The sequence below is a fragment of the Marmota flaviventris genome, chromosome 7 (assembly GCF_047511675.1).
Source record: "Marmota flaviventris isolate mMarFla1 chromosome 7, mMarFla1.hap1, whole genome shotgun sequence".
Classification (NCBI taxonomy): Eukaryota; Metazoa; Chordata; class Mammalia; order Rodentia; family Sciuridae; genus Marmota; species Marmota flaviventris.
The window spans coordinates 28760630-28773482 of record NC_092504.1 but is presented as its reverse complement, the minus strand read 5'-3'; the positions used below and the strand labels follow the sequence as shown (position 1 = coordinate 28773482).

Sequence of the window (12853 nt, the reverse complement as noted above, 5' to 3'; positions counted from 1 at the left end):
AGAGAAATCATCTTACAGTTGAACTGATGGGAATGGGTTGATGTTAAGGGAACGAATGAGTTAGATTTTAAGGATTTGAGCTTGCTGATGAGGTCAATGGAGATGGCTTTATGTTGGGACATGAAGACGATACAACAGGTTTGGGGCAAAAGAGGAGAAGAAGGAAGATGACTTCTATATAGGATATTAAGACTTTTAGTACATACTTTAGCAAGTTCTAGGAAGGATTCGGAGCTGTCAATGAAGGAGTCAAGAAAGGATTTAGGACATGGAGTGTTACTATAATATTATCAACAAAAGATGAATTGTTGGTGTTAGATGAGATGCTGTTGGGCAATGTTTGTTTTGAACATTACGTTGAAGTAAATTAGGAAAGAGTAGTCTTGGAGGGAAACTGAGACTAAGAAAGGCCTCCATCATGTTTGTCACCTGAACGTAACATAGTCGTGCTGTTGAGTGATTGATCAGAATCATATTCCTTTCGTCTGATCCCATGTGTTGCATTTAGCTCATTTGAATAAAATACAAACCATCAATAGAATAATATGATATATAAGCAAGTTGATTTCTCAGCACTATTCCACTTTAAAAAGTAATCTAATTAAAAACTTGACATTTGTGTTATTTATTTTCATAGGAATCGAGCATAACTGGTATCTTTTTATCCCTGCTTGTTCTAGGCCTATATTTATCTTTGAGATCTACTTGCCCTCAGAACGTGTGTTTTTATTTGGAGCTGAAACATCTCAAGCTCAAAGAAAATGGACAGAGACCATAGCCAAGGTAGTGAAGTATTATATTCCCCCAGAAAACACTCTTCACTTGGAGTCTGTAGTTGAGCTTTAGGGGTCTGTGAAAATTTTATGTAAGTTACTGGGAAGAAGGGCCATACCTAGTAAGGTTTTCAAAGATTGTAGTCTAAAGAGGTTAAAAAACTACCTTCTTCGCTCCTGAAACAGACAGGTAAGTAATATAGGATTTTGGAGAAATCATTCTTACAAGCTAAGTCCATGATTTAAAAAAACAAAGGTAGTTTTAATATTGTAAAGTCATTTCAGTGTGTCTTTTTTATAGGTAGATTTTTATTCATGATGTATGCAAAAGGGAGAGGAACAAATTCAGTAAAAGATAGAAGTGGGGAAAAACATGGAAGGTTGACATTTTGAAAAATGCCACAAATCAACCAAGAGAATGTCTTCCTGTTTCAACTCTATGTATAGCAAAAAAAAAAAAAAAAAAAAAAAAAGCTTAAGATGCTTTTTGAAAATGCATTTTAGCTGTTCGTTTTTGAGACTGATAGCAAGTTTAAGTAATTGTTTTGAATTTTTGGTTGCTTATGAATCTTTAAAATAGAAAAAGTTAAAATAATTTTCCAACTCCCCTCAACTGTAGATAGGGAATTTCCTATTTTCACTGTCTTTATTACTTTTCTGTATTTGTTTTAACAGCATTTTGTTCCCTTTGTTGCTGAAAACTTAACAGAAGCCGACTATGATTTGATTGGTCAACTCTTCTACAAAGACTGCCATGCCCTGGATCAGTGGAGGAAAGGCTGGTTTGCTATGGACAAATCTAGTTTACGTTTTTGCCTCCAAATGCAAGAAGCTCAGGAAGATAGAATGCACTTAAGAAGACTGCAAGAGCTAAGTAAGATGTGTGTTTTTTCCCCCTTATCTTTCAAACACAATTCTTTATCGCATGCAATAACAGCAGCTTTATATCAAGTTGTAATAGCTTACTCCCAACTTAAAACTAAGGAGTATTAATAATTGTGTCTTTGTGGGTATTTTGTGTAACATTTAAAACAATGTGTGCATGCTTTTCTCTTTTCCCTCCAGCAATCAGCACAATGGTTCAAAATGGGGAAAAATTGGATGTCTTACTCTTGGTAGAAAAAGGGAGGTAAGTGCTCTTTTTGCTTTTTCTCTTAATCTCAAAAATTCTGGGAAGTGGGATATTATAGTTATCCTCTTGGGGAGAGACCATTATTTTAAAACTTTTTGGGATAGTTTCTGAATCATACATGTAAACTATATATGAAGCTTCTTTATAGAGTACACCTAGGAAGGTTACATATTTTTTCATTTTTTATGACAAACTCATTATGATCAACTATTATAGTTTTCCATAGACCTAGATTACTCTGGGTCATTTACATTTAAGTATTTGGAAAGTAGTTTGGTAATTATAAATATGTTTTCAGTATAGGTATATGAAAATATAATATTTTGTGGGTCAGGCAAAGGTAAAACATGATTTCCTGAATTTCTGCAGTTATTCATGAACTATTAATTAAGCAATTACTGTGCTTTAGAACTATTATAGATATTAGTGGGGGGGATACAGTGATGAACAAACAGGCAAGTTCCCCACCCTCATAAGACATGTACATTGGGAGGGAGTAGCAGTGTGAGCAGATTCATCTCCAAAAAATTGTTATTATGTTTATAAGTTGTAAATTCTATGAAGAAAAATAAAGGCTTCTCACTCTCAAGGAAGCCAAATGTGTAATCCTTGCTTTGCTAAATAAATCTCTGCTCCAGGTTTTTTTCTTTCTTTCTTTCTTTTTTTTTTTTTTTTTGAGGCAAGGTAAAGAGTCTGCTGGAGCCGTAGCTAGGGTGACAAGAGAAGGTGTCTTTGATGAGACACCTGAATAAAGTGAAGAAACAAATCATGCAGCAGTCCAGACACTGTTCCAGGCATAGGGTGAAGAATATTTGAAGATCCTAAGAGAGTGTTGTGCTAGGCATGACCACGGTCTGCCAAGAAGCTGGTCTAACTGGCAAGGTTCAGGTTTAGATGAGTGAGAGAATGGGAAGAAACAATTTCAGAGATATCCCCTGGCAAGGTGGTACTGGGCTGTAAGGTCATGTGTGAAGATTTGAATGTTTTAAGTATATGGGAAGCTGCTTATTCTGAGAGCCAGGAATGGAATGTCTCATTTATGTTTATAAGGACTACTCTATTTGACTCTAGAGGAATGAGACTTTGTGACAAGTTAGGATGTTGCTGCAGAGGCCAGGCAAAAGATGGTGTTGAGGAGCTATTGGATATATTATGAAAGAAGAGGTGTTGGAAACTGGGGCTATGTTAGATCAGTGTTAAGAGTCCCAAGTTTTCCCCATGAGCATTTGCATGAATGAAGGTGCTAATTTTTTTGAGATAATGAAGACTTGAAAAATGCAGGTAGGATATTAGTAAATTTGGGGTAGATTTTTTTTTTTTTTTTTTTAGTTTTGTGTCATTTGCATTAAAATCCTTTAATTACACTGATTTGGAAAGTTTAGCTCTATAATTATGCCAGATAATCTGTAAAATCTATATAATAATAATAATTATGATAATATAAGATAGGGCTAAATCAGCCTTCCATCTGTTGATTTTTTCTTGCTGGACAAGAATAATGACTTCCAGCAGTTATTGGAGTCTGTTTTCCTTTAACTTCATGGCAAGATATCAGCGGCTTTGGGCAGCAAGCTTATTGTGGTTAGATAGTTATGTCAGAATGAGGATTTTTTTTTTTTATATACTTACAGGTATAATTAGGATTTTGCATTTTCTCATTTTTTTCTAGGGTTATGGTGGTTAATGACATTTTAGATTCTCTTATTTGGGTACCAGATTATGATTTCATGGTACTGTCACAGTACTTTTAATTATATGTTCAGAAATAAAGAAGTCATATTATGTGCAGGTAGTGTTGATGCTTGACTCCTGCTACTTCTGTGGAAAGAATAAAGAAAAAAAGATCAAAAATAAGGACTTGGTATCCAAGCTCACAGAGCTTATGTTCTTAAATAAATAGACAAGTATCAACATGACAGTTGAATTGGTTGTACTTATTATCGCTTATTACTTATCAGGTTACATTACCAAGGCACTTTCTACTGTATTTAGTCTGTGAAGGATTTGGCTGGTGGTAAACAGGTTTCTATTAAAATGTTAGCAGATCTGAATCAGAATTATTCAATTTGATACCTTTTATTTAGTACTTAATGTATGCTCTGCATTCCCTTGGGAATGAAAGATATGTAATCCAGAAGACATAATATTTTGTTATTTTGTTTATATTGCCCTTTTACTTGGACTTCAGGAGTCAGAGGAGGTGAAATTCATTTGTAAAGGTTAATTTTTTGAGTTCAAGGAATAGTGGAAAACCAATGGAACTCCCAAATAGTGGTCACAGTTGCTTCATCATATTTGTGATACTTTAGAAGTTTATTTTTATCTACAAGTTATGTTGAAAGCTTTCTTATCAAAAAGAAGAATAAGGTATTCCAGGATGAGAGCAAAAGAAATATGGGGATAAAGGTATAATCATGCCATTTTCCCTAAATCTCTTTGAATAGCTACCATGTAATACCCAGCATTTAAAGGCAAGTATATTGATCACATGCTTATAACTCAGTTCCACTTTCTTTTTTATTTTCTATAAATCATAATAATCTCATAATAACTGTGATAGAATGGTAATATATTAAAATTACCATGTGCCAGGCAATTTGAAATACTTAAGCAGCCTTCCAGTGCCTACACAGTATTGACAATAACCCATTTTGAAATCAAAATAGATTCAATTTGCAACCTGAAGTTTTTTGTTTGTTGGTGGGTTGGTTTGTGTAAAAACAAGTATTAGGTGTTAATTTAATAATACTTTTGTACAGGTCAGTCTCAGGAATCAAATCAACACATGTATCAAAAGTATGGATATAAAATATAAGTTATCAGAATTTAAAAATTTCAGCTTTATCATAAAATAGAATGTTTACTATGACACTTAAGCTACTTTATTAGAAAAATTTATTCATACACTTTCAAAAATATATACATGTACTTTATTTCCATTTACTAAAGATGGAGTAGAGTGAAAAGAGGTCAACAATGTGAATAAAAGTAACCAAGTTGATAGAATAGATGGTGAGTGTACTAGGTTATGAATCCCAACAGTATAAAAGCATGTGGCTGGGCCAACATATGGCACCTTGTGTGGTGCAAGGTAGGGTCACATGTCTATCTATTTATTTATATGCACGTAGACACATGTATTAAGTAATTGTGTATAGATATAGAAAAGGAATAGTGGAAAAGGAACAGATTCCAGATATCATGAGAGATGATTTTGATTTTAGACATATTGAACATGAGGTTCTTGTAAGGTGTCTAGGGAGAAATTGCTAGGAGGAAGTTATTTTTAATAATTTGAAAAGTAAATGGGATACAGATACAGATTTTGGAATTACCAGTACATAGAAGGAAGAAGATGGAGTTCCTTAAGATTCTACCTAGAATAACAAGGGAAATGATGTGCAGGAGCATCCATGAATACATATCATTTGGGGGTGGGAGCTGTTGTCAGGGAAGAGTAGCTAGCCTGGGGGAAGGAATGGCTTGTTTTTTTCAGTGAGGCAAGAAACCAAGAGAGGGTGGTATCACAAAGCCCAAGGACAGAGTGCAGCCATGAATCCTTTAACAACTGGCAAGTGTTTTGAAAATGCATCTGTAAGTGATTTCATCCTTGATGAAGATCATAGAGTGTGCTCATCCAAACCGCATACACACATACATATGAATCACTGTGTTATCTATACAGAACATACCTATGTCACATAAACACACACACACACACACACACACACACACACGAAAGCCAGTTGCTCCTAGGTTTATACTAAGCAAAACAACATGAGAGTAAATCAAGCAAAAGAGAAAATAATGCAATCAAGAGATGTAATAAATGCAAAGTATATGAGTCTGCTGCTGGTGTAGCACAGCATACTTTTTGTTTTAAAATAAACTTTTTTTCAAATAAGCAAAATGAATACACTCTAAAATAATGATTAGTATAGTAAATATGTGAACTAGAAACAAGGTCATAAATAAATCATTATCAAGTCTATGACATACAGGTACTTAATTATATGTCTTTCTATAAGTGGCAGCACTGTAGGTTTATTTGCAGTGGTCTCAGCACAAACTCTTGAGGAATGTGGTGCAATTGGATGTAATGTTGGCTACAACAATACCAGATGACAGGAATTTTTTCAGTTCCATTATAATATTATGGAACCAATGTCAAATAAGCAGCCTGTTTTTGTCAGATGTTATGCAATGAATGACCATATTGCAAGAAAAAAGGAACAGTTAAAAGTGTCAAGTGCTGTCCCCGGGCATGCCTGATGAAGTTAGGTACCCAGGAGTCCACTAAAGAACACAAGACATCATCCATCAGACTACGGTTAGGAACTGACTAAAAACTGAGACAGCTCATGAGGGCTCTTTAAGGTTACCTCAAAGCTCATGTATTAGTGCAGAAATGTTCAGAGTGAGATGATTGTATTATCAGAGCTGGGACCTTTTTGGTGGAGTAGTTCTTATTCAAATACATTACTGGGTGGTAACCGTAGGTAGGTGGGTATGGCTGAGGAAGTTGATCACTGGAGGGGTGGAATTGTCCCTCTCTCCTCCTGCTCTCTCTGCTTCCTGGTGGCCCTGAACTTAGCAGCATTCCTCCAGCCATGAAGTTCTGCCTTTCCTGCCACCAAAAGCAATGGAGTCAAGTCAACCATGGACTGAAACCATAAGCCAAAATAAACTTTTCCACCTTTAGGTCATTCTTATCAGGTATTTTGATCATAGTGACAAAAAGCTGACTAATTTAGATGGTTTGTCAAAGACGTCTGGAGGTTTATGGGATTAGTAAGGTAAGAGATTTGATTCCAAAAGGGAATATGTATACAGTCTGTTTTATAATGGTTTGGACTTGTGCCAGTTTGGGTGAGAAAGAGACATGGAAAGGGAAAGTCTGAAGATATAAGAGATGACAAGGGAGAGACAAGGTCTTTCAAAATAACAGCATGAAAAGGAGAATTGATACAGTACTGGATGTTACTAGCTTTCTAGATCCAGTAGTGAGATGTTGAGAGATTATAGTCTGGTGGTTTTCAATTGCTTTGTCAACAAGGAAGTTCTAACCATGATCCCTGAGCTTTTGGCCTGGGTGACTGTAGGAAGGTAGTATCATTTACCAAAGTAGGGAACATGTGCTACTCACTAAGTATTTATACACATCTAGTTAATTACAGCTGTGAAAGCTGTTTCAATACCATGTCACAATAAAAGAATCTCATAGCTTTGCCCTCTTTCTCATCTCTCCTTTGATCTGCTGGCCCCTTGGGAAATAATGACTGTAAGCTAAAGTAGATTGTGGTAAAATTGTCAGTGACAGATAAAACTGGGGCTTTTTGAAATAAAATAGCTTCCAATTATTCATGTGATGCCATATAGAGGTAGTGTGAATAATTGAAGAAGAAGGAAACCAACCAGCTCTAAATTTTAGATCTTTTATTTTTTGCTAGTAACAACTTCAACTGGAATCACAACTCATAAATTGATGAATTAAATTCATATCTTTTTCTCCTGTCCTTGACTACCTTCCATTAAAATGTTGAAATACATTAATGCTTTTTAAAGGTAAAGAGAAAGAATTCCCTGAACTATAGAAGTTTATAAGTTTGGTAATCATGCATTGTATGGAGTCCCTATTTAAATGTATATTTTAGTCTTCATGGTAATTTTCTCTGTAGGTATGGCATGAGTGTCTTTAGACAGAAAAATATTGCAATAATATTTTTCACACACAGAGCATTTTTGCTCTAAAAAGCTCTAAACAGAAGGTGTTCCAGATGGTGTCGCTTTAATGTGTATTCTTTGTATTCTTTAAAAATTATTATTTTGAAAAATAAAGCTTTCTTGATTACACTTAAGGGTTTCTGGCATGCTATTTGATGCTGTTATTGGGATTTAGATTCTGTGCTTTTCCTTTAGGCCTCAGAATTTCTCTGTATGGGGGAAAAAGAAATCCTTGTTTTTGAATATCTGTTGTAAATTAGTGAATGTTGTGGATTCAAAGGCATTTTCCTGGATAGTAGATCATAACTCCAATTACCACCCAGTAAATCCATTCAGATCATTAATCCATTACGTAATCTTATCATTTTGCTTCTTGTATTAACACTGGAGCTTTTGGGGAAACCTCATATCCAAACTACAACACTCTTTGTACATCTCTTTCTAGTAAATATCCCACTATGTTCACCACCTTCATCTATAGCTGCATAGCCATTTGCCAGAGATGCCTATTAGGCTTTTTGCTGAAAGGTTTTTGGTTATAATAAACATAATATGTTGTTAGAAACAGAAAAAAACTTTTTTTGTTGTTGTTTCTTTTTGTTTTAGATTCCTTCCTTGACCTGTAGTACAGCACACTACACAGTGTTGGCTCCCAAGGCTGAGTGCATTTCAGTTTTAATCGCAAATTTCAGACATAAAAAGAAGCTAACACTGGGGAATAAGCTCTTTATCAATTTGTTCCACAATTATGGAACAGATTACTTTTCTCAATTTGGGAGATAAACATCCTAAATTCAAGATTCCTTATTTCATATCAACTTATTCTGTATGATCTTTTCTCTCTCCCCATGAATTGTGTTTTATGGGAACTGATATGTTAGCAATCCTCCGGAGGCTGAATTATCTAAAAGTGGTTTCTAAATTGTCCATGTAATTGCAAATTAAACAGTAGCCAATTGCCCACAATATCAGCTTGACTGCTTTTGTAACTTTCTGATGATTTAATTCTCAGAGATGGTTTAACTGAATGTTGCCACAGCAAACAAGAGATTTTCTTCTCTAACAACCCCCATAGGTTTTTCAAAAGGAAAGGGCCTATTCAAACTTACATTACAAAGTGATTTTCTGTTAAAGAGAATTATGAAGAAGGGAATGAGTGGCTATTTAACAAAAGGTAGGTTTTAAAGAATGCATTCTTTGCTTCAAAAATATGTTCTGTTTAATTAAAAACATTTTTACATACCAAAATATAAGATTATGAAGGAAAAAAATATACAAAAGAATGAGAAGATTTCTCCAAGATATTTGTTATCAGGATTTTTTTTTCTTTTTTGAAAAAGATATATTTTACTGGGTATGAAATTCTAGGTTCCTGTCAGTAGGAAAAAATGAGGTGACTAGAAGACCAAGTATTCTAAAAGATAGAAATTTTAAGTTGAGAAATAGGGCAGACTGGAAACAATTGCAGTCCAAGTTGCGCTTAACTTTGAGAGATCGAGGATGAAGTCTGAGCCAGTGGGCTGAGAAGATAGGTGGAAAGCCACTGCATTTTCAACTAAATTAACTTACCTTGTTTTGGGAATAATTGCAGATACCTTATAAGGGTATAGAAGACATTTTTGAAGATACATTTTTAAACTGATTTTTAAATGACTGTGAAAAGTAAGGATTTGGATTTATTTTGCAGTTAGCAGAGTACCAGTAAAGGCTTTGAGCAGACTTGTAGCAGGACTGTCTGATGGTGTGTAGAGATGACAGTGAAAAAGCAGAATTCTTCCTTTCTTGAAGAATCAGGTGCCTTAGGATTGTCTACCAAACTCCTGGGTTGAATAATAAGCTATTTATAATATTTCCTACTACTTGTCAATTCTTGTGACATAGTCTCTGCTTCTACATATTTTCTTAATAATTGGTGTTTGCCTGTTTCTGACTAAAATCCTATCTTCATGCCCAAATTTCTTAAGTGATAAGTAGAAAAAATTTTTCTCTCTCTAAAATGAAGATGATTTGTGAGCATAATGCTAAATACAATGTGCCAGACTCCCATAAAGGAATAATCAGCATGCTACATGCCTTCCTAAAACAATTAGAAATCTGGACAAAACATGTGAAACAACTGTTTCCAGCCTTTTTGATAATAAACATTCCTGGACTGTGGTTATCGCAAGAAGGGAAACAAGGTAAGATTTAAGAGCACCTTGACTTTCTGTCTGCAGGCACTCGTAGGCCATAGCATAGGGAGTTGGGAAGCCCAAGCAAAATGTGGTATTTTTGCAGAAATAGGGGTTCCACGACTCTGAATTTGCAGAGTGTCAGAACTCTCCATAAGATTTCCTTTACATCTTGCCTTAATGTTAATCTGTATATTTGTAGTGTAAAACTCTGAGGGTGCCATGAGTTGGATAATTTCCAAAACTTAGCAGTGGAATATGTTCAAATTCTATCCAGTCCGGTAGGAAAGACCTCATTAAATACACTGTGCCTTTAGTAAAGGCCACAAGATACCACATACTATTATAAAGGTCAGCCCAGCCTTAGAGGGAAGGGTACTCTATTTTTTAACTTTACTAAGCTTAAAGCAGACCTCCAAGACATAATCTGTCCCACAAGTAATTGAGTTGTCTGGGGTTAAACTGTCAAATGATGTGAAAACAAAACATCAATACAATATAGGAAGATAATACAATCCTACTCAATAACTTAATGCTTACAATGTTTAGCATTCAGCTAAAATTATTAGTAATGTGAAGAAACCAAGAAGCACTACATAGATATATATCCAGAAATCAAAAAGATAATGGAATTAAAACCTCTAAAAAGTGATCTTAAATACTGTAAATATATTCAGAGGTATAAAGGAAAACATAAACATTGTGATAAAAATGGTTAATGTAACTTCTGAGGCAGAAAAATACACTATTTGAAAAGAAAATTCCATTATGTAGACTTAATGAAAGAATTTTTCCTACAGGAAAAAAAAAAAGAGATTAATGAGCTTGTGGTATGACAATAGAAACTGTTCAAACATAGGTACATGAAGATTTTTTTAAAGAAAAGACTAAATAAAATAAACTGAACTTTAGTAACACATGGGACAATATCAAGCAGTCCCATGTAAATATAAGTAAAATTCCAAAACAAGAGAAAAGAAAGATAAGGACAGAAAAAGTATTTGAAGAAATGTGACTGAACATCAGCTTCTGAATTTGATCTATAAAGTCACAAATGTACTAAAACAAATTGTGTCAAGTCACGTCATAATCAAATTCCCGAACACCCGTATGAATAAAAAGGAAAAGGTAAGAGTGCCAGAGGAAAATGTTTCATGAACCATATTGGACAAAGTTGAGAATGTTTTGTCAGAAAAAGTTCAAATCCAGAAGATAGCATACTGAAATATTTAAAGTATGAGGAAGGAAAGGCCCTAAACAAACAAACAGATCAAACAAGTAGATTTCGGCCTTAAATACCTGGTTGAACAGAAATATCTTTAAAAAAATTAGATTCAAATACTTTTTGGGCCATCCTAATATTGATAGAGTTCAGACCTATACCATAAGAAATTTAAAGTTGGGGCTGGGGATGTGGCTCAAGCGGTAGCGCGCTCGCCTGGCATGCGTGGGGTGCTGGGTTCGATCCTCAGCACCACATACAAATAAAATAAAGATGTTGTGTCCACCGAAAACTAAAAAAATAAATATTAAAAAGATTCTCTCTCTCTCTCTGTCTCTCTCTGTCTCTCTAAAAAAAAAGAAAGAAATTTAAGTTCTTTCACTTCAAAGGAGTAATATCAGCTGGAAACTTGGATCTGTGTAAAGAAATGAGGAACAACAGAAAGCATAAATGTTGATAAATGATATTTCTATAATTTTTTATTTTCTTAAAAAATAACTGATTATACCACAAATAACTATATTCTGGGATTTATAACACATAAGTAAATAGAATGTATACCAGTATCACAAAAAATAAGGGGGAGATGAAAAAAATGATGGCTCTTATATGTGAATTAGTTTATGTTATTTGAAGGTATATTTCAAAAATACATGCTGAAACCCCTAGGAAAACCACAGACAGGAAGCAAAAAGTTATAGCTATTAAACCACTAGCAAAGATGAAATCGAATCATAAAAAATAAGACATGTGAAGCCAGGAAAGAAAAGGAACAAAGAAAAAGTAGGCCAAGAAAAATAATGACCAGGATGATACACCTATTTAAATATTATCAAACTCATAATTATATTAAGTATTAAGGGTCTAAAGCTACAGTTATAAGGCAGAGATTTCCAGAGTAGGTTTAAAAAAATAGGTCAGAGACTATAACTTCTATAAGAAGCACACTTTAAATGTAAAGAAGTTACTTCTAAAGAGAGAGAATGTTATACCATGCAAATCATTCACATGCTTGAGTAACCATATTAATATCAAAGTAGACTTAAGGACATAGAATATTATCAGAGAAAAATGAGACTTTTCCTAGAATAAAGGTATCAACATATCAAGAAGACCTAACAATCTAAAATGTGTTTGCTCATAATAACCAAGCTTCAGCATTTATAAATTTAAAAAATTAACAGAAGTAAAGAAGCATAGACAATTCCAGTTGTAGATGGAGATGTGACCTTTTGTCTTTCATTCACTGATGGGACAAGAAGACAAAAAAAAAATCAGTAATGATATAGAAAATTCAGTACTACTCATATTAATTGATGTCTATGTACATATATTTATAATGTATAAATCATATTTACATGCAGACATACTGCATATCCTTGTAATATTTATTATTTTTCAAACACATGTGGAATATTCACCAACTAGATCCTAGACCATAAAACAAGTTTTCATAAATTTAAATTATTGAAATCTCTCAGAGTGTGTTTTCTAACCAGAAAGGAATTTAAATTTAGATCAATAATAGATACTTCAGCAGTTCCTAAGTATGTGGAAATTATAAGCACACTTTCATTTAGCCTATACTTCAAAGTAGAAATTACAGGAAAAATTAGGAAATATGTTGATCAAATGATAATGAAAACATATCAAAGTTTTGAGGTAAAGCTATAAAGCAACACTTAGAAGTTTACAGCTTAAAATGCTTACTTTAAATCAAAAGATCTAACATCTAAACTTCTACATTAAAAATTTAGGAAAATAACACAAAGAATTAAATAAACAGAGAGCTGCACAAATCCGTGAAAACCAGGGGAAAGAAAAAGTAGTG

The 12853-nt window shown here is 33.9% G+C and overlaps 1 protein-coding gene across 2 annotated transcripts in view; it reads left to right on the top strand.

Annotated features, from left to right (window-relative positions):
- Arap2 (ArfGAP with RhoGAP domain, ankyrin repeat and PH domain 2) overlaps positions 1-12853 on the top strand; it is a 174975-nt gene that overhangs the window by 89386 nt on the left and 72736 nt on the right. For both annotated transcript variants that reach the window (XM_027938904.2, XM_027938896.2), the window contains exons 16-18: positions 681-783; positions 1449-1647; positions 1839-1902. In XM_027938904.2, coding sequence (XP_027794705.2) covers positions 681-783; positions 1449-1647; positions 1839-1902 — 366 coding nt within the window. The remainder of the gene's footprint in view (positions 1-680; positions 784-1448; positions 1648-1838; positions 1903-12853) is intronic.